A 27,070-nucleotide genomic window follows, 5' to 3' on the forward strand; every position below is an offset into this window, starting at 1 on the left:
ACTTGACAGTGAGAAAATTATTATTTCCATTGGGGGAAAGGGTCTGTAAATTAAGATTCCTCTTAAACTGAAAAAGTTGTGAAAGGTCACTTTCACTGTCATCTCTCAAGATGTTTTCAGTAGTCTTAGTACATGATTATAAAGTGCTCAGTCATACTCATTTAGTTTATTGATAGTTATCATGTGGAAAAGAAGATTTTAATCTTAAGAAATGTGGTTGTATCATCATTCAATTTGCTTGATAGCATTGGTTTTATGTCGAAAAATAAAACAATCCCAGTCCTCAAGAAGAAACACAGGAATGGTACACTGGTAGTCACGGAGGGTTTCTCATGTGCGGGTTTCTAATCCAGGAAACAGTCCAGCATCTTCTGGATGTTTTGGAAAGAGTCTTTGCCCAGATAGTCGGCCTGTCCATTCTCCCACAGCGTGCGGCGTTCCAGCTCCTCTTGCTCTCTGTCCGTTTCCCTCTGCCACAGTCAAGTGAGAGAAATCAGATCTTAATATAACCTCTCCCACTTTGAAACTAAAATAAATGCAGAAATTAGTTTCAAGATGTCAAGAGTGAGCAACTGGAGTGATATGAACTTATTCACATGACATATTGGGAATGTTGGAATGTATGTTTAAACATGAGAATAAGGGTTTTGAAGGAGTCAAAAAGCAAAACGTTACATACAGGATCCGTAGCAGTTTTGCTAATCGCTAAATCCTCTGCACCCTGAGGCGAGTCCTGGATCTCAGTGTCCTCGCGTGCGCTTGTGTCTTCTTCAAAACGTGTGTTGTCTGTGTGGGAACACTGCAGATAGAAGAGTTATGTTACTCATCAATACACAACAGCAACTGGTGTACACCGATGTAAAATAACCGACGGCTAAAAGTGTATCATCAGCAGAAGAAGTGTGATGTTTAAATATAAAATGGATCCGCTTCAGTTTTACTGTGCAGTGCTTGATACAACTCTTGATGTATGTTCATGGCCGATGTCATACTGAAGGGCATTTATTTGTTCATGCTAATTTTACGAGCTTGTATAAACACGGTGCATCAAGCTGAGATAATGAAACAGATAACAGAAATGCTACTTGAGGCTCATAGGCCTGTGGCAGATAATAGACTAACTTATTGTGTTTTTTGTTGGAGTTGGATGCAATCAAGCAAATTCGTACAAAATAACAGTCTCAACCACTGGAACTAACAAGGAGCTGCCTAATAACGAACCTTCATATTCACCGTAATGTATGATAAACAAAAGCAGCTATGTTAATAAGGTTATTCATTAAGTTAATTAATGGACGAATTAGCGAACACTCTTTACTTTTCTTCATCCTAAATGAACCTTAGATGAACTCTGTGTTTAAAGGAGTTAAGCTTTTCTTTCGATCGAGCTGAGGACCAGTTTCTTCCTGCTTCCAGTCTTTCTGCTACGCTAGGCAACTATCCTAACTATTCAATGTGGTTGCAATGTGGTGGTGGTGTGTGTGTGTGTTGGGGGGGGGGTGGGGGGATACACAGGCCTACTATCAGTAAGGCTTTTGTCAGAATGTTGGTTCAAATTAAAAAGTAGCTTCTGATGTTTTCCATGTTGGTGTAACTTTGCCACATCTCTCTTCAGTGTCCTTCATTTAATATACATTAATCAAAATCACAATGCCTCGCAATAATGTCAATTAATAGTAATGTCTTCTTTGGCTCGATCCTGGTCTTCTCCATTCTGCGTTCCAAAGTGTACTTGGACAAGATACTGAACCCAATCATTCCCCTGAAGGCTGAAGGGTCATCAAGACTAGAAAAGTGCCATATAAATACAGACCATTTACCATTGTCTCAAAAAGTATTTGTTTTAGGGTAAGAGGTTATTGGGGTTATTATTATGGATTTTAAATTAAGAGTTTGATGCCTTTATGTTGTAGTATTCTGAATATCAGACATGCTGTGGGGGGGAAATTTGTCAGGAGGGTGTATATGGCTATTTTATGGCAGTTTTTATGGCAGTTTTTGACCTGCAATTTTGTAACTCATCAATTCAAACAAAACTTGCGAGTCCAATAACTCACAAGTTATTGGACTATTTTAGAAAATAATCATTTGATCATATGTACTTGTTACCTTGGAGTCCAGTTCTACTGTAAGGAACCTTGAAAGGATTTTTGACATGTCGTTTGACTTGGAAATATCCCAGTCTCTCTCTCTCTCTCTCTCTCTCTCTCTCTCTCTCTCTCTTTTATCTATTTGATAGGTAAGAATTGTATTTACTTATGTACAGGTGCTTCAAATGTGGGAAAATAATGTTCCGACCTTTTTACTATTAAGTCAATAGACGTATGCACAAACACACTCATAAAGATACTACAGCAAAACATATATATATCCAACAGTGACACAAATAAGAGATATCATTTAAACAGATCAATATTTTGGTTTGTCAGTTCACCATCTTTGGTTCAAACGGTGGATGAAGCTCCTCAGTTGGAGGCAGAAGATGTGTGAGCGGGGAATTGGAGCTGTCCAAGTTTCCTCTAAATGGCATCTTGGCGTCTCGCTCTTGGATCTGCAGCACAAGAGAGGATGTTGAGTGCTGGCTGCACAGCCATGTGTCGCGTTTGGCTTCCAGTCTGCGTGTTTATGTTCCAGCCAAACTCTGCGGCAGCTTATGTGACTGATTAGCAAACCCTCAGCTGAAGAGGGGAAGTCATCAGTGAAATGTGCTATTGGAGTGTTTGGGGAGAAAACGTGCAGTGCATCTGCCAAACATGGCACATGATTGATTTATTCTGTATGGTTCAACAACGTGGAGTGTTGTGCTGAAAGTACATTAAACGGGGACCTATCATGCAGCTCTCAGCTTTAGTCTGTGGCTCCTCTATTGGAGCTTTGAGTAATCAATAGTTTAACTGCCTGTTATGCAACCTGTCAGAAAACCCTCTGACTAAAACAGGAAATAATTAGCTCAGGCCTCCTTAGGAAGCCTTCTGAAAAGCCTGTCTTCTTTTTAGCCTTTACCCACCTAACTATTTACCAACAGTACCTATCTATCTCTTGCTATCATCTCTTCTTTTAGTTGCTCACTGTGACCCTCGTCCACTCGTCATCTCCTTCACATCTGCTGCATTCTCTCCGTCCCATCACGACAACCATCACTGATATGTTTACACATCTATGAAACCTTCCTTTTGTTTAATATTGAACATCTGACATTGTATAAAACATATAATATGTATGCGACAGGAAAAAACTAAATAAGGAAAAGCATTATAGGTAAATTCTCACGTTCCTTTTCTCTCCTCTATTAACTGCAGATTCAAAATACATCAGTGAGCCACAATGGTTGTCGTGGTCTTTCATCAGCGTGTACCTTAAACTGTAGTTTATTTCAACTTAGTCCAACTGGATTTTCTGAAAGACAATGCCCAGCAGTGACAGAACCTTTAGTAAATGAAAATATATTTAAAAAAAAATATATATATATATCTAGAAATAATATTTGTAAGATGTATAGCCATTCATTTTACATGAGGATGTCTTTCTTTCTGCCTTTGGATCAAAGTGTAAAATATTAGTTAGCCCAATAGCTATGATTTTGACTGATAGTGTGGCTTTCGTAGTTTATTTCATTGTTTCCTCTCATTCCTGCCACTTTCCATTAAAGATAAAATGAAATCAAAATGAACAGACCTGAGTCTGCTGAAGTTTTAAGTTCATGAGATTGCATTGTCCTTGTGCTGTATCTTGATGGGACATAGAGTTTGGACATCACAGAGCTTTTGGTACCTGCTGTGGTTTATCACAGTCTTGAGCAGGCTGGTTCCCTGGTGGAGTTGCTTTTGTTTGACTGTGGTATTCCTTCCACCACAGGGACATAAACCGTTCCATGGTGTTGCTGCCACCCTTCTGACGTGAGCTCCAGGGTTTAATTGCTCCAAGGAAATGAACAATCTTTGCATTGTGGCCAAACCTGCAGGAAGAAATTCCAGCATTTTCCAATTTTGCAAATAAGAACTGTTCAATTACATATACAGTCAACGGAATTTAACTATTCAAATTAGTTGCAGTCAGTGCAAACTGAGGCAAATATAAATTAGTACTTTGCAAACATTTCACCTTGAACATGCTTCTCCAGAGGAAAAAGTAGAGAGACTTTGATAGTTTAGGTTTGGGTCAAATAAACACTAAATGTGTGCGAATAACACAAGATGCAAATTCTTGTCTTCTTCAATATGTGAATCTGAGATGTAATTTGCATGATCTGTTTTGTCCTTTGATCAAAACAAAACAACAATAATTATTGATTAATAACAAAGCTATCGCAATTTCATTTGTAAACACTACACTAACTCTACCATGGGAAATCTGTACATATAACGAGGTAAATCAGTTGTGTGACTTTTTTTTTCATGTAATTTAAATCAGTCCCCAATGATGTTACAATAGGGCTTTTGACACTGCCACATTACGAAAATGTAAACATTCTTATAGGATATATTCTAGAATATAAAAAAACCCGTAAAGTTTGACAATCAACTTTTGAATTTTTACTCAAGTTCAAATTACATTTATCATCATACATGTTCTGAAGATATGCCTTGGATGAATTTAAATGACTGTCATGACTAAAATTACAAAAAAGGAGACCTTTGTTGTAATAACCAAAAATGATCCCTTATTTAACTGTAAATAAATATTTAACTTTAAGCACACTCACTGTTTGAAAGCAGGGAGGTAACTGTAGACGGAGCTGGCACTGAGGTTGTAGACAAACGGCAGGTGCTTGGTGATGTCTGCCAGCGGCCAACTGCTGAAGAAAGAGTTCAACAGACCCTGGTCCCCTCCTTACAGCAGAGGGGGTGGGTGGGGGGGTTTGAGTAAAACATATGCAAATAATGTATAAATATAAAATTCTGCCTTCAGCACCTTGAAATAAGAGGAACTGTTTTCTGTGGTCTCCATTTTTGGGACGTATTTCAGATTTCAGGACAGATTACTTGGCACTGAGTTTGAAAAAAATTGTTTATTATGAATTAATAATTATCCTGAACTGTGATTTACTTCATACATGCCTAAAGACAACATCACAATATACTAACCAAATCTAACTCTACAGCAGAACTATGATTCATCTATATATGTTTTACTTTATTTTCATCTAATGGTATTTTTTGTGGTGAGAAGAGGAAATAAGAGAAAATAATTACACATTAACAAACAAATGATATTTTTAGAGATGGCAAGTAGCTTTTCTGTAAATATATTTATTGTAGGTATGCATATACAGAGATAAATAGGTTTTTTTTGCATTCGAAAAATGTGAAGGAAAATTAGCATTTGTCCAATCAACAATCCCCCAATTTTGAGTAAATAAAACTGAAACAAGCCAAATTTTCGAATGCTGATGACAAGCTATCGAATTGTCAAATGGTACTCAAGCTTCGTACTGTCAGGTGCCATACAGTGAACCGTGGATGATTTCCATTCGTTTTGAAAGAGACAAGACATGAACAGCGAATAATGTGCTTCTATTGCCCCTCTTCATTTTCATAAAGATGTTCAGTTGTCAGAATTTAGAGGACACGCAAATCATGTGTTACCATCAAAGCTCCCGTGCTGCAGGGCGTGATCCAGGAGCCCGGCGTGGGTGTGGAGAGATGGTCTGAAGACAAACACGCCTGAGTTGAAACAGTCAGGCCAGCCAGGATCAGGAGCTGCCGACAGCTCGTCTCTCTCAAACAGCTCGTCCACGTTACTCAAAACCTGAGGAGACGGATGATGTGAGGTGAAACAGTTTCATTTGAATGCGGAGCTGGTGCATGCGTGGGTCGATAAATGATGTAAGGTTAAGTTAATGCACTGTGAAGGCTGTTAAAGACAGTTTTAGGTTTGGACTTTCTTTCAACACATCACTCAAAACACATTTTGATTATTCCAGACAGTGATAATGTGATAATACATTTAACAATTTTAGGTTCCAATGCAAATGCTATAAGATTGTTGCAGAATAGTAAAGTCCCATGAATTCTTTAAGACAATGTTTTATTACAATGCCTTCAATTAACACAAATAGGAAAGCCCCAAACCCTGGAAAATGCCCATCAACTCAAGTCATTGAATACTGCATTGTTTGCCATCCCTGGACAATGGAGAGATAATATATCTATTTATGAGATGTTATATATATGTTAATTATATATATTATATATTATATATAATACTGTACAAGACTTTGAAGGAATTCAATTTAAAAAGTGTATTTGTATTTTATGTAACAGTGTGTTTTATAATAATAAGTATACGGTTTTAGCCAAAACATGTTATTTGAAGAGATAACAATGACCTCGACCCTTGAACTTTGACTACCAAATTCTAAACAGTTCACGTCAGACTTGGAAAAACAAAATCATTCAAATTATCCCAATTTGTTCAAAGAAGAGCAAAGAAATGATCAATTCAAGGTCCAGAAAAATAGTGACATTTGCTCACTTTAGATTTAGACTGTAACACCATTCTTGTTCATGTATGTGCGTCAGTGCAGGTATGACCCGAACACACTATCTCCATTTGTGTTTACTGAGTTCAGCCTTCAAACATGCCTGTTCCACCTGACATGAGTACATGTTTACACTGACCAAACAGAGATAGAAGCTACAGTCCCAACATCCTCCGATACATTGTCCCCCAACATCAGTGTTTTCATTGATTCCAATGAGAACAAATGTGGCCTTATTGACTGACAAAGAGACGTTGGCCAAGAGATGAACTTTAAAGGTAGACTCTGATCATCCAATCAGCCAGTTTGATCAGTTCTGTACATCCTGTGCATGTACAACACATGCTGTGTTTGTGCAATATCTGTTCGGGCATAGGATCTATTCATTTAGAATGAGCTCTTTGTTTTAAAATTCTAGGAATTATTCTAGGAATTAATGATGAAGACTATGGTTTGACATGTGTAAAATGTGGTAAATGGGTCAATCTGTCTTGAAGGTAAGCAGCTTATGTGCGTGACTGTTTCTCTGTGTTTGTTTTTGCTTGTAGGAGGCATCAACATGTCTGAAACTATCCTCATCGCTCTAGTCGCTTTTAGTACCATAAACATTTCTGCTGTTTCTTTTTTTGTATGATTTACAACATGTCACTAGTAGCTTATTTAATGGTTAAGAAATCATTTCCCGAAATAATCCTAAACATTTTCCACATGTGGCTTTAACCTGTGACTGAATGTTCAACTGACTCACCAGTGTGTCAGCGTCCAGAAAGACACACTTGCTGTACTGTGTCAAAGTCCAGCAATGGATCTTAGTAAAGGTGATCCCAAGCTCAGGACGTCCCAGCAGTGAAAGGTGGAGGTGGTCCTCGCTGTCCATCACATCCACCAGGAGGACCTCATCAAACACACTCTCAAGGCCAAGTCTGTTGGATAGCATTTCAGACAGGTGAATATACGTCTGAGGTTAGCCACTGTTACCAGTATTACAATTTGTTTAACAGCAGCATGGAACTGCAGTTCAAAAGTTGAAATTAAAAATAATGTAATGGCATATCTGTCCATATCAGGGGATCAAGGGATCTTTTGCACACCCACCTTGCCTGTTCTGAGACGTTTGGTGTGACCATGACAATGATGTTGCGAGTTGTCCCATGCCGCCGTAAACTCCTTGCCACCACTGTGGCTCCCTTGCAGTAGGAGTTTGTGGTGGCCAGGGTGATGAAGGCCTCATCTGCTGGAGAATGATCAGACAGCAGGTTTAGAGTGAGCCTGATATGTCTGCCAATCGTGACGAATTGATGACTTTAAGTTATTTGGTGTCCTTAACCTTTGAACTGATCTTTGACTCAAGCGTAGAACTTGAACATACACGTCCATGTGGGCTTGCTCAAATATTAGCAGCTACAGTGATGTCAGAAAGGGAGGACACGTGGATAGTGTTCAAAACAACAAGCACACTAAATATGACATATAATCATGACCTAATTCTTCTGTGAATTAAATCCTATTGTTATTAGTTTTTGTTTGTGCAGTTGTGTATGCAGATATGTTTCTTTGTGAAACATGTAGGAGGGCATCAGAAGTTCAAAGTGCAGAATGCAGCCAACTGGGAGATGAGTGATCGGGATCCGAGTCGGAGAGTGAGATATAAGATCTCATTTTATCAGTTTTATGGATGAAGAAATCTGAAAACGTCCCACAGGCTTCAGTGGTGGTAGTAGCATTAATAATAGAGTTAATAGTCTGAAAGAGAGGTTTAGATGTGAGCAGTATTGTTAATTATTTTGGAATAAAATTGTGATTTGACTTTACCCAACTTTGGTAGAGTTTTAAGATATATTAAAAAATGTCATTGGAGACCTAAAGTAAGTACAGCTCTGCTTCAGGCTAACCTTACAAAAAAAAAGCTGACAATAAAATTGTAAAAAGTAAAAAGTAAAATGTTTTTTTAAAATGAAGCTTGTGTTTGTTAGGGATCTAGAACTAATTTAGGGAAATTTGACAGGGGGGGGGGGGGGGGTGAAGTGGTTCAGCTGGTTAAGTCCACAGAATTTGAAAGGGCAGAGAGTTCTAGTATTACCTTCATGGCACAGAGAACTAGCTTTACTGTAGAAAGTGAGGAGTCGAGAGTGAGAATTGATGTGATGGTGTAAACTGGAAGTGACCAGCAGTGGAAGGGTTGTAACGGTGGAGTGTAATCAGGGGGAAGTTGTTATTAATAATACAATTGACTGCAGGGCACGAACCCTCCTCTTGACCTTTTGGGGTCACCCAGGCTGTAAATCAAACACTACTTTTCTCTGGGGTAAGAAATGTTCCACACAGAGGATGGCTGATTTTACTGTTCAGACCTGGTATCAACATGCATCTCTGCTGATCTGACGACAACTGGACAGATCTAAGTAATAACTTCCATTGTCTGTGATAAGAGTAGATGGTGAACAGTGCTTTTATTTGTTCACCCAATTGGCAGGCACTTTTAATCAAGGCGACGTACAACTAGGGGAGTCCTCCATATATCCTTGAAAAGAAGAATGTGGTCTGCCATTCCCTGGTTACCCTCAACCATATGCTTCAGTTAACAATTACCAAACTAAGTAATGAGTTCACTCTGGCAATCATAGATCACCTTTATTCATATTCGATTCTGACTTCTTTGTCATGTGTACATACAGTATGCCTCATCTATTCATTCACAAAGACAGACTACTTCTAATTATAAATTTGTCTAATTTCGAGCAATTGAAGCTGCTGCCCCAATTTTCAAAATATGCACATTTAAATTTGAACTCGCTTCTACAAGGCAGTCTCACTAAAGGGCAAAAATGGCTCCATTTTGTAAATATTTGTCCGTTGTGGTTGTACCGTAATAAGTGTAAAACCAATTTCATATGATTCATATACTGTGCAGTTGAGACAATTGTGTCAGTGACCTTAACTCTGCAGCTCTGTCCTGGCTGCATGTATTGTTTGTCACATGGCATAGTGAGTGCTCTTTATGTTTAAAAAACTCGGAGAGAGAAACCAGAGAGAATTGCAATTAAATAAGAAACGTCACTTACCCGACATGTCCACAAAAAAGGCCAGGAACTAGCTCAACGTTTGTGCAAAAGCCTTTTCAGACAGTAGTCTAGAAAGTAGTCAATCACACCTGCCCGGATGACAGTTGCATCTTTACACCAGCTTTTCCTGGAACCTCTCCTGAGCACGAATGTCACACTGCACGCAAAGTCCCATCGCAGTCTGTTTTTAACAGCTGAGGGAAGAGTGTGTGTCCCGTTATCTGTTTGTTCAGCTGGTCATTCAACTAGTAGAAAGTTAGCTTTGTCGGAAGTTGTGCAACAATGTCCCTCTCGTACACTATCAATTCACTTTCACTTTCTGCACATGAGTGGTGCAGCAAAACATCGTGGAAAAACATCCCCACACTCAAATCTCATTGCAAACGGAGACAAATCATTTGTTGGGGGTTTCAAATGTATTGCATGGATTTCATCACTACATGATCGTTGCTGAGTTGTCATGGAGATGGATCTGTTGACACGCAAGCTCACGATTTCATTGAATTTGTAGGAGTTTTGGCTAAAAGTCATGTATGAAGGTGAGATAGGTAAATGCTCCAGAAAAACCAGTCAGTAAATGTGGGTTTACGTTTTATTAATCTTTCTGCCAAGACTGAACCTCCTTGCTTGTGTTTAATGAACAGGTTATAAAACAGACAGAAGTGACTTAATATCAAACATTTACAAAAGACAGTACATATAGGACTACATGTACTGTAGCACAAAAACATGCATTATGGTTCACTGCCTAAATTAGACAAAATTATAGTTTAGACAATATATATTTTTTATATTTGTTAAATTTTGTTATATTTTATAATGTATTTCAAATAATTTCGTTGATGACAAAAGGGAACACATTTCTCCTCCTCTGCACTTGATGACTGGAGCTATATTGAACTTTAATGCCATCAGATAACTGTCATGGTTTTGTCATCTGACTGTTTATTTTCCGCCTCTTTATGAAGAGTGTTTTCAGTTTAATTATTACCTCCATGTGTTTCATGTTTATCCCTGTGTTTATGTTTGTTTATGAGTTGTTTCTGTGTCTCATGTTTTCCCACTCCCTGTGTTCTGTTTCCTGTTTTATTTTGTAGTTTCTGCTCATAGTGGGTTTTTCTTTCTTCACTTCCTGTCTCTGTGATTGGCTGCACCAGTCCTCATGTGTTCCACCTGTGTTCAATTGCCCCTGCCTTCCCTGTGTGTGTATATAAGTCTCTGTGCCACTCGTTGTCGTCAATGCCTTGTCTCCTGTGCTTGTTGTCCTCAATGCCTCGTCTCCTGTGCTTGTTATTCTTATTTCATTGTGCACTCGCACAGTTTCCCTTTGTTAGTTCACGAGTCTTTATGGGTAGTGTTCTGACTGTATTTTTGGTTATGTGAAGTGTTATTTTGTTTTTGTGTGACACCATGAGTCAGGGGAGTAGGACCAGGATTTAGGTAGAGGGCTCGTCTTTTGTATAATTCATGTTTTGGCGTCACCCTCCTCCCCTAACCCTTTGTGTAACATGTTTGTTCTTTGATTCCGTTGTTAATGCAAGTCCTTCAGAGCATTATTTCAATAAAAGGCTCCGTTGCCAGATTCTACCGGAGCTGTGTTACTTCCCTTCCTCCCAGCTCTAATCTGGGTCGTAACACCAACATACCACATCAGCAAATTTAAAGTGTACATAGAGTCAGTTCAAAAGAAGTTGTCTCCGTTATCATGTTTTTAAATTAACTAGGTTGGTTTTTACGAGACCCGTTTGCATGAAAACTCTGAAAAGCTAGTAAGTGAACCATGTGTTGATCCTGATCCCAAAAAATTTAAATAAATATGTGCTCAACTTGGATTAGTAACTACACAGCAGAATATAACAGAGTCACAAAACATGAATAAACTGTACACAACAGCACTTTATTGAAAACATGTACACACATGTTAAATCCACTCAAAGTAACATTTATCTCATCAGATGAGATAAAACTGAATCAGGTTTCTGCTTGTAAAAGTTGGAACAAAAGAAATACTCAAAATACACTTCAAACTGAGCTCATGCTCATTGATATTGAAATGCTCAAAGCACACTGCAGCACTCAGCCTAAAGCAAAAGTAAGCGGATATCTATAAACATTGTCCTAAAGTATTTACAGCTCGCAAAGGATGCAATTCATTGTATTGTTTGGCATCACAACAATTCTCACTCAACTGGCATTCCCTGATGATGAGTTTATTGGTGTACATACTTGTGTCTGTGCGTATTTGTGATTTAAAAAACTGATTACATTCCTAGAGAGCATATTGCAACTTAAGACACGTACGAACAGACAATTGTACCGCTAATAGGCAAGATTTATTTGCAGTTGGTTTGTCTATTTGTCTAATGCACCAAAATGTAATGAAGACATAAATGCAGATGATAATTGCTGTCTTTAAAAATGCATAGACTCAAGAGTGATGCTTGTAATGCTGCTTTGCATGCAAAAATAAAGTCAAAACATCTGAGTCTTAAATTACAATAATAACAATAATAAAAATATAACAATGTTGTTAAGAATATTGGCTTGTTAAAGCAAAGAAATGACCCAGAAGAGACGCAATTTCTGTGCGTTTGTAACCACAGCAAAAATATTGGTCAGTGCAGCTATGAAAGAGTAAAACTAAATAAAAGACCCCACAAAACTTAGTCAGAGTATGATAACACATACTCTGACTAATGTTGTGGGTGATAAAGGGCTGTTTACGTCTTAGATATAGCCTACTTGTGTTGTGTATGCTGAATTTCGTGACATTTGTTTTCAAATATTGAGAAAACGATTGTAGTTTATCTTGCCACTGCAATGAAGTGCCACTTAAATCAGTCATGTAGATCAGTAAAGACAATGAATATATAAAAATATAATATATTGCTAATATCAATCAGCTGATTAATTATCTTGTCATCACCCTGTCCACTGTTGATTGAACTCTAATTTAAATTGCTGCCAATTAAAATAGGCCCTTCCTGAGGAATGCATTTCACATTAAAACCCTTACCTCAACAGATCTAGTTATTGGTAGGCTTTTAGTTTGAAAGTTCTGCAGAAAGAGTTGAGTTGCTTTGATAGGAGCTTAAGCTGAAAAAACAGTATATACATTCTGAGCCAAACAAATACAATTAAAGGTTTGTTCAATCCTTCTGAGATGCCAACTGAGTGAGTCTAATACTACAATGAATCCCAGAAGACCATCGAAGAAAAAAAAGTCCACCTTACCGTTCCCCACCCATGTAGCTACTTTGTTAAACTACACACGCTTACAGTGTTAAAATGATGAAAAGAAAGAAAACTGGTACAGGACTCACACACAGCCAAAGCACATGGACACAGAGCTCCGTGCAAATATACATGCTGAAATCATCACTTCGCTCTATAAAACAACCAGGGTTGAGGTTTTGTTAAAAGTGAATGGAGCAATAAATGGTACATAACTAACTGTATTTTGAGTTTGACATTTGTCAGTTAGGCTTCAGCTTTTATAGTTTGAACTAATCCGGCTGCAGGAAGATGCAGAGAAGGTCTCACGTTGTGGACCAGATGAGACTGAGAGTTGAATAAACTTCTGTGTTGTTGTAGAGACCCCTTTGTCTTGTGCTTGGAAAGAGGCCGTCTAGGATGTCCTGAGCAGGTTGCTGAGTACTGGAAGTTACAAGAACAGAACAACGAGTGCAAGAGTCAATACAAAATATCGAGTAACTATCTGCACCATCTGCAATTTACCACTAGGTGTCAGCCTACAGGCTGGTTTTAAGGCAGCTGTTTCTGTGGACTTGTTGAACGATACATATCTAGATAACGCTTAAAATTATGCATTGTTGTTATGGAGCTGTAAATAAAGCACAACATATAACAGCAATAACAGTACAATACTACTGAAACAATAATGCAATAATGATAGAAAATTCTACAGTATAAAATACAGTATGCCAGGCTCCTCACCTGTGGAACCAGCTTTCATTCTGGGTTCGGGAGGCAGGTTAGACTTAAAATGTTCCTCTTATTATTTTTTTTATGATTATTATTATTACATTAACTGGTGCTGCTATCTATAATTTTCACTCATACCATTTCCATACCATCAGGTTACACTACTGCTCCTGGTCTCGCCCCACCCCCCTCTCTATTTTCTCCCTCTTTTCCACCCACCTCTCCTTATTTCCCCATTTTTTTCTCTGCTCACCTCAACTGGTCGAGGACCATTGACTCTAGTTCTGGCAGAGGTTTCTCCCAGTTCAGTTTGTACTATCAACAGTCAACAAAGTGCTTGCTCATTGTGGGAACTGCTGAGTTTCTCTATAATTTTTCAGGTCTCAACCTTAACACGTACGGTGGCGAGAGACCGACCTAATCGTAACCCTTCAGTACAATGTAAACAGCAAAACTTATTTTCAGTAAGTGTCCAAGAAAAACAAAGAAACTTACCTTGAGGTTCAGAGTGAGTGCCTTGCCCGGCTTTACCACTTTCCGGATCCACACCTGAGGGAAGGTTTTATCAATATGATCTCTCCGTCATCTGCTGTGATAACTGTATTATACTTGTCTATATATATAGATATACAATTTATGCCATTGTAAAAATATCAGGTTTTGGCCAAAGAAAAACATACTGACCTCCCTGCAGCTTGAAGCAGAGCTTTTTCTTCTGGTAAGCAAAGTAACTGCCTGCTACCCCGGCCAGAGCGACTCCTATGGTACTGACAATTCCTGCAATCGTTCCAGATCCAGCTTCTGCAGGACAAAGCAGAGACACACACACACACACACACACACACAGATGTCTTTATGCGTTCAATAGACATTACGTTGACTTGAACTGATTTCATGGAGATTTACACTAACCATATTTCAAGTGAAAGTATTTGATGAATTGTAGAACAAAGTTTTCCAACCTGTGAGCTGTCATAACCCCCCTTTTCCACAAGGTGGCAGTCAATAACTTTAAATAACCAGTCTACTTTGAGTTGGAAAAAGGTTCATCCAACACACTGCAAGGAAAAACTTAAAAAAGTGCTAATAAAGTAAAAAAAAAAAAAAACTGTCACACTTTGTCATATTTTTTTTGCTCTGACTAGACACCAGTGCAGAGACAAGATCTACCAAAAAAAAAAGGTGGATTAAGAGTTAAAAAACCAACACACCCAAACACCAGGGCAGGGTGGAGCACAAAGGCACACACACACACACACACACACACACACACACACACACACACACAAAGGCACACACAAAGACACACACAGTCACACACACACACACGCACACACACACACACACACACACACACACACACACACACACACCTAGCTGTTCTGAGGATTGGCATGACTTTAAAACCGCAGTGAGTCATGAGCTAGATTTGTGTGTCACGAACAGTGTGCGAAAATAGGGCGTTGCCTAGACGCACAAAGAGAAAAGACAAATGAAAACCGGATGCCAGCCTACAGCGTGACTTACTACTGAGAAATGCTGAGCATGAGGTGCATGTTCTTTCCCACACACATGCAGGGCCTGGAACAGTGTTGCTGCTCGGACTGAATTTTTACCCCTGAGGGGTTCGACCTGTCCTGTCCCAGCTTGGCTATCGAGGGTGATCCCACTGAAATGTATTTAACCCTTTGAACCCCTTACAATTCCATTCAGGTTTCACTCACTCATGGACTCACAATAATGGTCAGTGTTTTTTCCACTTTGCTCATTTGCTTCTCCAGCCTTGGTCGATCATAAACTCAAACTGATTCCTGATAATGCATCATTTATTCATTATCACAGCAGTCATCACTTTCTTACACTCTAGTGATTGCATCAATGTTACAAATCCTATAAAGACCCAAGGTAAACTTAAAAATGTAACTACAAAGAACCCACCAATAAGAAACAAGTTTACAACAATCCCATGAGTGCTGGGGATGCTAAGAATGTATGCTGACTGTTGAAGATCCTCAGGGTTTGAATTGACAGTGAGTGCAAAGGCAGTAGCCACACATGGCCAGAAAGGGAGGACAGAAAAAAACATTCACAAAGCCACAACAAATTAATAAAAGATATTTGCTTTTGAGTGAATTTTGAGATCTCAGAACTTAACAAAACAGAACTGTCATCTGGGAACAGTGCTGTTTTCATTTCTTCACATAAGGACTTGTTTAGTGGTAATAAAATACCAGGAAAAATGGCCTCTCACCATAAAAAAAAAAAAAAAAAAGTAGTCTTATTTTGTGAAAAGTAGCTCATTCAAATAGATGTGATGTTTTATGTAACAGGAGTTCAGACTCCACCTTAAGATAAATGGCGTCTCACGGCAAAACATGAATGAGTCATGGCACTGACAAGAGCAGGGTGTAGATATGAAAAACAAAAAAAAGGAAAGCACACACACCCAAAGTCAAGGCTATATAATATTTGCTGGGCTGCATAGTTTAAACCTGATGGTGGCTCAGCAGTTAGCTTGTCTCTGTAAACTTCAACTGAGCCGAGTTGGAAAGACAGAAAGAGCTCCGGAAGACAGTCTAATAATAGAAATAAAAAACATGCCACGGCCTCTTTTACTTTAAAAGGGGTGGACAAATTAATAGAAAAACCTCATTATACAACAAACCTGATGTTAATAAGTTTCTGTTATTTTGTCCACTCCACGTAATTGTGGAGGAGCACCAGAGCTCCGGTTGAAATACTTTAAACTTAAGCACAAAGGGGAGCACCCCACAACCCCACAATTCCATATGTTAGGAACAAAACAATTTCTCTTCGATTCCTGGCTTTTCAAACACCCTTATATATTTTTACATCCAGTCCAACAGACATTTGTAAACCACCAGTAAAACACTAATCAACAGCAACCTCAGACCTGAAAGCCAGTCAGAACATAAATGGACCAATGGCTCATGGCATAGCTTGCAGAAGATTCATGGCCCTCTCTAACAGGGGCGTTACGATTTGTTTAAAGTTTGACATCCACATATAGAATTCCTCTGGTATGTTAGCATTTAGCATCTTCAGGATTTGGCCCCACGGAAGGTCTGGATCTGCAACGACACACAATTGTATCGTTTTAGCCAGAGAAACCAGACCAGGGGTATCAATATGAGGAATATGCCGCTATGAAACTCAAGCCAAGGGCCAATTTACTGTCAAAGTTGCCATGTTTGTCAGGTGAAAAGACAATAAATCTAAACCAAGTCTGACAAATACTTAAAAAGGCCAGTGCTTTGAAACACCACAAACCACAATACATAAGTATGAAATCAGAAGCAGTATACACAGCTTCCTGTATGACAGGAAACAGGAAATACCCAGCAGCAGCACAAGAGCAGATCAATCGGAAGAGGAGAAATAATGATGCCCACGAGGAAAGAGCATGCACGCACTAGGACAGGAAGCACACCCCGAAGAGCGCCAGACAAGATCAGCAATGGTGGATTTACCTTGAGGTTGATCAGCACCACCTGTGAAGAATACAGAAAGCAAATCAATCAACAAGGTCTATGACGTTAAGAGAAAAGAGATGAATAACAGAACACTTTTACTGGACAGACACTTTTCTGGATGTCTGGAGACCCCAGCCACTGGGTGACGTTTTAGACGCGAGGAATTATAACGAATCTAAACACTGGACATGGATACGTACTTCTCAAGATAGTCAGTGGGTTTTAAACGGATGACGTAGGGAATCAAGGCAGGCCCAGTAAATATAGGAAGAATCACTTACCGTGATGATCATTTTCCGGATGCTCTCCATGGCCTGCGTTCAAAAGAAAAGGAGAAAAGTCAAGTTAGCCTTTTTCTCAGTTTTGTTTCCCTGAGGGGAGGAGGTAGTGGAACTGTGGGTATGGCTGATCAGATCAATATTACTGTCTCATCAATCTTTATAATTTTTTTTTTCACGATGAGTCAAATTCCAACTGAGAAGTTGTGAGTGCAGTAAGCTGCAGTTAATAACAGGTTACTGTAGCTGCCGCCTAAGATGTGAAAACCAGTCATGTGGTTCTAATCAGCCTCTGGCTATTTATTCATTTTTCTTTCTTTGGCAGAAAGGCCAGTTCCTTCCATGCTCTGACTAAACCCCAGTACAGAGACACAAAGACATAATTAAAAGAGGGAATTACAATTCTTTATATTTGCGTCTTTTCCTTCCATTTTCCTTTTTAATTAGTACATTTCTACCACAATAAGTGTAAACTGTAGTAAAGTGTCTTCTGACAAGTGACAGGACTTTTGAATTATTCTTATATAAATGAAATATGGCTGTTCCCTTCATGTGACTCTGCATGTGACACAGATCGGCTGCTCCTCTGAACAGTCACAAACTGTCTGTGGGGGAAGTTATGAGTTTATAAGTAACATACTCTACCATTAAAACCACAACATACTGCATGCCTCAGCCCTGCATGACTCCTGCTGTCTGTGACACGCACATCTGTCTATTATTTACTACAAACTATTTCCACTTCCCTTGGCAACGTGAATATGTGATCAAAAAATTGTATGTAACCACATGACCCCCCTAAATTTTTTGATAATCACCCAAACTCACAATTTGTCAGTTACTATGACAATAAATAAATGTTACCATGAACATTGCCTTGAATTACTCAACTTAGCTGAGTCAGAGGTAGTCAAGGATATCTTAACAAACAATGGAAGGAGCGCATTGTTGGAGAGAACCAACAAATGTACTGAAAAGTATGAATTAAACCATGCAATATGTTATTGTAAACTGGACAGAAACATGGTGTAAGTGCACATTTATTGTTGTGGCAAAAGAGAGCAATTTGTGTCCCAGTTGTATAAAATATATATATCAATAGTTTTCATGTAAAAAATAGTTGCAGCTACATTTAGGAGACAAATAAAACCATCAATCTTTTGAGAAACACAATTGCATCCTTAATGGTGGTGCTGGTTCAAACTAGCTCACACTACCAATACACTGTAATTCAGATAAAAAGATTCACATCCATCTTTTATTTCAGCGTCTAATTGAACTCGTATGACTGTGAGTGAATGCGAAGTGAGTTGAGGTGCAACAGTTTAAAAGTGCAGGACATGTATTGGGAAGTATTATGGAATGCGGCATACAACCTTATGTGCATCAATTCAGTGACTGGCAACACAAATTGAAGCCCAAATCAAAATGAGAAATGCTTTTAGTGTGAAAATTACCTCCATCTGAGCTGCCTGCATCGGGCTTGTACTCCCCACCACCACCAATATCGGACAAGTCGGAGTCACTAAATGAGCCACCACCTGCAGGAAATGTACAATATTTAAATATCAAATGCATTTTTTTTTTCAATACAATTATGCTAGTCATGACACTGAGGATAAACCTGCTGTTATTTCGTAATTGATCTGTTGTCAATAAATTCAAAGCAAAGCAACAGTGTGTTAATGTCTCTACACTCTAAGCTTTCAGGAGAATGGAGAATGTGGAAGTGTTCTGAAGGCTTACCTCCTCCACTCGTTGGTGGTTTGACAGCAGGTTTGTCGGGTTTGGGGTCGTTGTCTGGGAGGACAAATATATTATCATCAGAGGATCACAATGGTTGAAAAGGGTCAGAAACCAAAAGAAAAGCTGGATAAGCAAGAATGATGCTTTTTACACATTATCTGGAACACCACGAGCTAATACAGAATAAAATGCCCTGCCCTTGGAATTTACACTTAAGTTACTGCTGTAGGTAATAAACTTGTTAGTCAGATATGGAAAAAGTTTACTATGAATATTATGATTCTGCATTTTCCAAAATTATGATATGATGTTGGGCAAACTAAAGATTGGCATGCCTATCATGACTATAATTACAGTTCCTATAACTGGACAATTGCTAATTGTAGAGGGGGTTTCGCAAAAAGTCAACTGACATCGAACTTTTAAACTTTTAAATAATAAAGAGATCCACATTTGTTTCAACCATTTTCATCTGACAGTTTTACCTGGACCCAATGCATCACCCAGATCAAATCCGAAGCCACCTGTAGTACACAAGCACACAAACATTAAAAACTGACCAAATGGTACTCGTCAAGTGTCCTTCCTGATAGATTATGAGGCAAATCAGTTGATTCACATCCCAAATAACATTTGAAACCTCAGCGCAAGCAAAACCATCATGTGGCTGAAAATATTAAACCTACCAGTATCACCAGAACTTGGTTTCTTTGGCTTCGTAGTTGTTGAGTCGTCTGGAGAAAAAGAATTCATGCAGACAAGGACACAAAGAACAAAGAACACATTCATATTATATATCAAAATACATGAGCATCATACATAGAAAAGCTATATCCTGACTTTCCCTATTATTAGACCCTTCAATACCATGGCAGAAACTGCAGGTAACACTTGCTTTACTTTTTCTTACTTACTAAGAAAATATAGCTAACTCTAAACTCAATCAGATTAATAAAAAAAAGCACTGATGCATGCAGCTTACATTAACTGAATCTTTGATTGCTGTTGGTTAAATGTACTTAACCAACAGGCTAACCAAAATAGGTTAACCAAATAGGCTTTTACCTTTGCATTACTCTAGAATGTTACTATGCTGTTTGTGCTCATGTCATTTTTTGGCTTTACATTAATTGATAAGTGTTTGTCTTTGTCTTTGCATGTGTCTTGTACAGGTGGGTAATACAAGGGGAAAAAAGAGCAAACAAAAATAACAACAGCTTGCACGCTGGATTTTACCTGCTCCAAATGCGTCTAGAAGGTCCAGCCCACCTGGGAGGAAAAGGAAGATAACAAACCATCTTATACAAACAGAGCGTCACTCAAATAAATGCATTATTTTTGGTTCTAGAGGTCTTCCAGTGCAGAGAGAGCATGCTGAGTTTGGGGCATCACGGCTGTTTTGTATCACCACACAAGATTTGTGTAGTGGTTTTGTCTATGGTTTCAGAATCCTCACACCGGTATTGCAGATGGTAGCAATTAGCTCAAAGCACCACTAGTGCTTGAGAACTGCCTCACAGAGCTGGCGCCACCGCTCGTAGTCTTATTGAAAAAATTGTAGGCAGTGTTGGCTGGTGGAAATCGTTATTAAACTGTCGACGGACAAAATGGAACATGGCAAATGACCTGTGGTCGTTTTTGGGCATTGTGGAAATTATCCCAAGACCTTTCAGACAAGGGATACTAAACCTCATCATGTGGAAATCATTAGTATGTACAGAAAAATAAAAAAATCTGGATGTCATGAGAGGTGAGAGGGTACAAACCATCAGATTTAGGCTTCTCCGGGGCCTTTGTTTGCTCCTTAGGTTTTGCAGTTGTTAGATCTAAAGGAATAAAAAGAAATAACCAGTGTTACTATTTGTACCTATAAAATTTACATTGACAAAAATACTTTTTTATTTCTCAAAAAACGTGACACAATGTAAATGTCTTTTGAATGGCTGCTGCGTGCACTCAAGTTATCTTTCTGTTGATTCTGTGTCAAACTGGACCTAGCCATGCACTTAAACACAGAGCGGTATAGGAGATCAAATCAAATAAACTGAGGAAAGAACACAGCAGCAACAAAAGAAATAGACAAATAAACAAAAAACAATGACAACAAGCATAAACATTTAACTACTATGTACAAATAAACATATAAATATATTGTATATATACAAAAGTATATACAAACATAAAACACTACAACAATGACAATGAAATGGAGAAATAGTAAGTGTGTAGTTTTGTTAAGAGAGAAGAATCGGAAAGAAAAACAGATCTGAAGAGAAACCTTAAGGTACACCACAAAGAAACTTAGGTAGCCCATGTGTGAAGATTCTCAGTCATCCAGGTCATGGTATCTTATCTAAGTTCTATAAATATACCAGTGGGGGCTGCCCCTTCCAACATCCTGAGACAAAAAAGCCTGTATAAAAATGTTAAACATAGTTTAATTATATAATCATATTTTACTCGTACAATGCTCCAGGTAGACCTCGGTGTCATACAAGTGGATGTGAATTTGGGTCCTTAAAAAGTTTTGGCTACCACGGTTGTTGCAGACTTTCAACGGGGACACAGCTCTCTTGTTATGGGAATCCGAGGTGACTAGATGTGGTGTAAGTAATTTCTGTCTAAACACATATACTTCCTGGTGTGGGGCGCCGGCCAAATGGATGTGAATGGGGGTCCTGAAAGTTTTAGCAACCACAGGACCTGAGGCTGCTCCACGCAGCTCTCTGCGCCCCAGCCAATAGGTATTGATTAACGTTTTTTTGTATGTGATTGGTCGACCCTCAACGCCGTCTCAGGTACATCCGCCGTCACCGAGTTACTTCTGCTGCAAACTGAATGGCTTCAGGGGAACTGCGGCAAATACCGTAATTTGTTAACAATAACACCCAACAATAAAAAGGAGGATAAAGGAGGACTGACCTGATTTACACATTCAGCAGCAAGTGAAGAGAAAGAGCTTACACCCGGGGTTTCTCCTGCTCTCGTTATAAGAAACAGAGGTGACTAACTGGATGTGGTGTGTATATAATGCATTTTATTGCTTCACCTGTTTGCTGTTTCAACGTGTCTGCACAGAGGTACTGTAGACAACGACGTGGGTGCGAGAAATGGCATTAAGGTTGCCACAGTCATTTAGATACAAGGCTACATTTTTGCTCAAGTATTGCTCAGCAGCTCGATGAAGGCTACAGGACTGGCATATTGTGTGTTGTGTTGTTGTTGTTGAGTCTGGCTTCAGTCAAGACAATAGGACAATTACTCAAGGCAGTGGTGTACCATCTATTAATATCACAACAACAGGACAATGCTACATGGTTTGCAGGTGGAGTTGTGCGCCCTGTTCAAGCCTGGCATGCAAATGCAACCAGAATGAGTCTTCTGTGTCTATTTGTGATCAGATCTCACTTCCCCTCTAAGTGGTTACACTTGTGTCACTTCTGTTTGCAAAGACCAAATTAATTATAGTTCTTTGCCAATCTAAGTATACTGATCAGTTAAGTGTGTGTGTGTGTGTGTGTGTGTGTGTGTGTGTGTGTGTGTGTGTGTGTGCATGCAAAAGGGAGGCTGTGCGCAGCTCTACTGGTAAATTAAATTGACCCATTTGAAAAAGTATCAAACATTATGTGGTGCTCAGACTTAATGTTGTTGTGGTGGCCACAACTGTATCAACATATGATTATGAAACTGTATCAGGTCGAGGTTGTCACCTGAGTTGGATGGATGTTAATAGCAGGTCTGAGCGGGTTTCAGGCCCTGTCCTCCTGTTCACTAAATGTTTCCCCTGTGACTTGTGGTCGGATCTCACTTCCCAGCTCTAACAGATATGTCATTTGCGTTTGCAAAGACCAAATTATGTTGCTTACCTGACGTTGCAATGCGTTCTGAATGTGTCTCTTGTGACCGCTACTGATCTGACTGTCCTCTGCTTAGATAGATTATTTTATTATATCAAACAAACATAATATGTTTGAGCCAAAGCGCTGTATATATCTTTGAGTACAGTGACCCGTATTATATAATTACAATAATTATAATCATTATAATGATAATAATTATGATAGTAATCATAATGACATGTTTCTGTGTGTCTGTGTATCAGGGCAAATGAGAAGTAAATGGGTCACTGTATTCAAAGATGTGTATATATATACAGCATTGGCTCAAATACAGGTTTGATTAGATATAACACAAGAACCTATCTATGCAGTCAGTCAGATCAGTTTCAGATATAATTTGGCTGAACCACAAGATTAGAACTAAAAGACACTCAGCTCAGATTCACTTGTTTACCCTATTTACACACAGACAAGAACTGACCTGGCGCCAAGATTGGGTCGGGTGAGATTACTAACTGTGTAGACCAATACATATTGCATAAATTTCAGACTGGGAACAGGGGCAGTCAAATAAAAAAATAAATATAGTTCACCCAGCAGCAGATATGGAGTAACAGTGAACTGATATGTCTTTAAATGAACATGGTCTTAAATTTGATTGCAGGAAATGCTAAAAATGTACTTTTATGGTCTTAATTATATACTTTGCTTTCCATTGCTTTAATATCACGTTTTTTAAGATTTTATTGTTTTAAAAATCCTTTAAAATAGTTTCTGTTAAAAGCATCAGTTCTGTTTTACTATCTGTTATTATTATTATTATTATTATTACAACTACTACTTCTACTGAGAGAGTCGCTCACCTGAATCAAGGGCATCGAAAAGGTCAAATCCTGCAGGAAAAGACAAGGGAGCACATTACAATCAGCACTGACACAGAACGACGTATACACAGTGGAATTAAGACTTTTCTGAGTTGTTACAACTGACCAGCTCAAGTATTTATCTGTATCTTTTCTGTGTTTCCCTACACAGTGGAAAGATGGGCTCAGTGTTTGGGTGATGCAAGGAGTCACACAGTATATTTGCTAGTTGCTATGGTAGCAGTAGCTCACTAAGCAGCTTTGAAACCTGAATAACTAGTGAAGCTAGTAACGTGTTTCTCCACAGTAAAGCACATGCCAGCACTTTTTACCCAGGAGGTTGTAAAATAGAGTTACGGAAACGGACTAATTCTGATGTATACGATATAGAGCAGAGGTCTTCCAACATTATTTTTTTATTTTCCTTTTTTTTTTTCAACCAATTTTTCCCCCACAAATTTAAATGTCTTTAAATAAACATTAACATGAATCTGTGGATTATTTGAATAGCTCAGTGTTGTATGCAAGATGTATGTTTGTAAATGGCAGTGGCATGGCCACCCTGTACCTTGCACATGTTTAAAATAAAAACATGAATATGTGAACCTGTGTATTATTTGAATAGCTGAGTATTGAATGCACAATAACAGGGTAGCTATGTTTATACATGGCACTAGGCCCAGCTTAATATAAAACACAATTTTATACAATATATATAGTAGGGGGTCCCTGCTCATCTCTCCATCAGTTGGGGGGTCCTTGGCCTGAAAAATGTTGAAGACCCCCGATATAGAGTACTATATAAAACATATAAAACCTTAATTCTAAGACAGAGTGGTGTTATACATCCTTTTAGATTAATTAATTTCACAAACCAGAGGCTATTTCCACATCCAGCTGGTAGTGTATAGTGGCAGTGTCTGAAGACTGTGGCAGCTTGGAGACTGAACCACTTCAGCCTTGACTCTAAGATGCTCTTTCATTTTACAGCTACAGCTGTTAGTTATTAAGGTTCTTTCAATAATGTAAATCTATGATGAATGAACCATGGAGGAGTGACCGTAAAACATGCTCCATTCCCTCTGTTTAAAAGGTGAGTATGCTTCGAATATGTTCTATATGTTTGTGACCACTGTTGCACTTAACCACACACTAATGTGGAATGAGGTTAAAAGGCCTGGGCCACAATATTCAGCATGCCTACAGAATATTCAGACGAGTTGGGGTCATTTTTACCATTGAAACAATGTAACAAATTATCCAATGTAAGGATATTAAATATTATTTTAAAGCCTCAACATAATAAGCATGACTCTATGACAAATGAAACGCATCAGAAAAGTGATGTGTTCCCTGTATGCATGTTGTATATTTGCCAGATATCTTTGGGAGGACCTTTTTCAGCCTAAACCTTACAGAGTTACAAACCTTGTGAAGTAGTGTCCTGACTAAGACAGAAGTGTGTGTGTGTGTGTGTGTGTGTGTGTGTGTGTGTGTGTGTGTGTGTGTGTGTGTGTGTGTGTGTGGCTAAGGCTAAAGGAACAATCTGAAGCTTGTATTGATAAGAAAATTATTCCCTGAAATATGATATCATGTGATAAGTGACATCATGAAGTCTGAAAATTGTGCATGCATAGCAGAAAAAGGCATTTTAAGTTATCTCTGCATCTTGTAGGGCTATAGGCATGACCTAAAGTTCAGAACAATTTAAATTAGTGGGAATAATATTACAGGGGTCAGAAAATTAAGTCATATAATGTAGTAATGTATTAAGTTTTGCAAAAGATCAGAGACATATAATCTATTATATATCTAGATATTTAATATTTCGATTCAACATTTCGCATAAATCCTTTGGTATAAATTATGATGTGATGATCCTTTGAAAATCGCATAATTCCCATATAAAAAATAAGCATTACCCGATTGTTGTATATACAGGGCAGACATTCCTTTTGGAAATCAATTGAAGCTTTGGAAAGCAAAACATTTTTCAGTATTCTCTTACCTCAAATAAACCAGATGAATTATTCAGTTGATCAAAAAGGATCCACACAATCATATCATATCATCATTTGGGTCAATAATAATTAGCTGCAGGCTTCAAGTAATAACCGTGACCTAAATACTCAGGTCTCCATCAAATTACACGATCTCATTTCATATCTAGAGCTGATCCTATTAAAACCTATTTTGCCAACCCAAACTTTAATTCAGTATTAACACGTATAAAATATTTGGTGGAGATTGATTATATAAAGAAATTCCCTGGTAAATAAATGAAAAAAATCTGTCAAATCTTGACTAAATAATGAATTAAATTGTTGTATACAATAAAATAATCAAAACAGAGCATAACTATACCAGTGAGGAAAGTCCAGCTCTCTCATGTGTATTTTTTCCATAACATTTTGAGGTTGGCGCAAATAGGCTATCTTACACGTTTATGTCTAGGAACACTATTTAGGCATGGCATAAATTAAATATCTATAATAAACGTGTAACATGGCATAACATAAATGTATTAAGATACATCCCATTACTGTCTCAACTTAATAACGTATTGGCTTGTCATTATGGGATGGCGTATTTATGGGGGTAGCGTCATTATTGTTCTATTATTATTATTATACACATGGTTTACAACGGTGGATTCGTCAGGTCGTGAAGTGTCCACATGGCGACAAATAGACATGATGTACAATTACTAAAACAAGTTTGTGTCAGGCTCATGTAACCTGTCTGGAAGATAATGCCCCTCCCAGAAATAGAAACGTTTCGTCTTAAAGTAACCGCAAGCCTTGCCCGTGTCCACTGTACTAGAATACACGTTGTAACTATGTGGTGTGTGACAGAATAACAACATATATGCCTCTTAATAATCATTTTAGAAAGTGGCTTACCCTCTTCTCCTAAAGTCCCAGCAACGAGGACAAGAAGTAAAACAACCCTCAGGCAAAACGTCATGTTTACTGTGAGGTTTCTTTCTCCGCCGCTCCGGTAAAGCTTTTAGTTTGAGTCTCTTGCTGCTGCCGACTGTTCTGCTGCGTGTCCGAGGGTCTCTCTTCAGCTCGCACGGATTGGAGGACGCAGCTCTCCTGCTCTGGCTGGTGTCCTGTTACCGACTATGAGTCAACTTTGCCATGGGAGAACACACTGGGTGTGGCACGGCCTCGCATGGGCGTTAACTGCGCGCACTCGTGAAAAAGACTTTTACAATAATCTTTTGGGCGTATCATTTTATCAATAGATATATGAAGCGTCAAACGAATCAAATCTACCACTTAGCCTTAAGAGCTTTAATGGAGCTCCTGAATATTTAATCACTTCGAATTTAATTGATCTTACTTGTCAGCAAAAAG

The 27,070-nt window shown here is 38.5% G+C and overlaps 2 protein-coding genes across 2 annotated transcripts; both read right to left on the reverse strand.

Annotated features, from left to right (window-relative positions):
* Positions 1 to 326: 326 nt before the first annotated feature.
* On the reverse strand, positions 327 to 9,676 carry gyg2 (glycogenin 2). Its single transcript, XM_034613776.1, has 10 exons — positions 9,547 to 9,676; positions 9,256 to 9,261; positions 7,577 to 7,715; positions 7,230 to 7,404; positions 5,586 to 5,748; positions 4,703 to 4,829; positions 3,772 to 3,955; positions 2,435 to 2,551; positions 680 to 799; positions 327 to 470 (listed from the first exon to the last, which is right to left on the reverse strand). Exons 2-10 carry the CDS (start codon positions 9,257 to 9,259, stop codon positions 345 to 347), a joined length of 1,155 nt encoding a protein of 384 aa, XP_034469667.1. The 5' UTR covers positions 9,260 to 9,261; positions 9,547 to 9,676; the 3' UTR covers positions 327 to 344.
* Positions 9,677 to 13,131: 3,455 nt separating this feature from the next.
* cd99 (CD99 molecule) lies at positions 13,132 to 26,870 on the reverse strand. The gene is made up of 13 exons (XM_034614217.1): positions 26,612 to 26,870; positions 23,705 to 23,738; positions 20,773 to 20,837; positions 20,243 to 20,275; positions 19,692 to 19,740; positions 19,492 to 19,535; positions 19,007 to 19,060; positions 18,718 to 18,801; positions 17,264 to 17,296; positions 16,980 to 17,000; positions 14,173 to 14,289; positions 13,984 to 14,037; positions 13,132 to 13,200 (listed from the first exon to the last, which is right to left on the reverse strand). Exons 1-13 carry the CDS (start codon positions 26,673 to 26,675, stop codon positions 13,172 to 13,174), a joined length of 681 nt encoding a protein of 226 aa, XP_034470108.1. The 5' UTR covers positions 26,676 to 26,870; the 3' UTR covers positions 13,132 to 13,171.
* Positions 26,871 to 27,070: the final 200 nt, after the last annotated feature.

Source organism: Hippoglossus hippoglossus, chromosome 2, assembly GCF_009819705.1.
Source record: "Hippoglossus hippoglossus isolate fHipHip1 chromosome 2, fHipHip1.pri, whole genome shotgun sequence".
In the NCBI taxonomy this organism is placed as follows: Eukaryota; Metazoa; Chordata; class Actinopteri; order Pleuronectiformes; family Pleuronectidae; genus Hippoglossus; species Hippoglossus hippoglossus.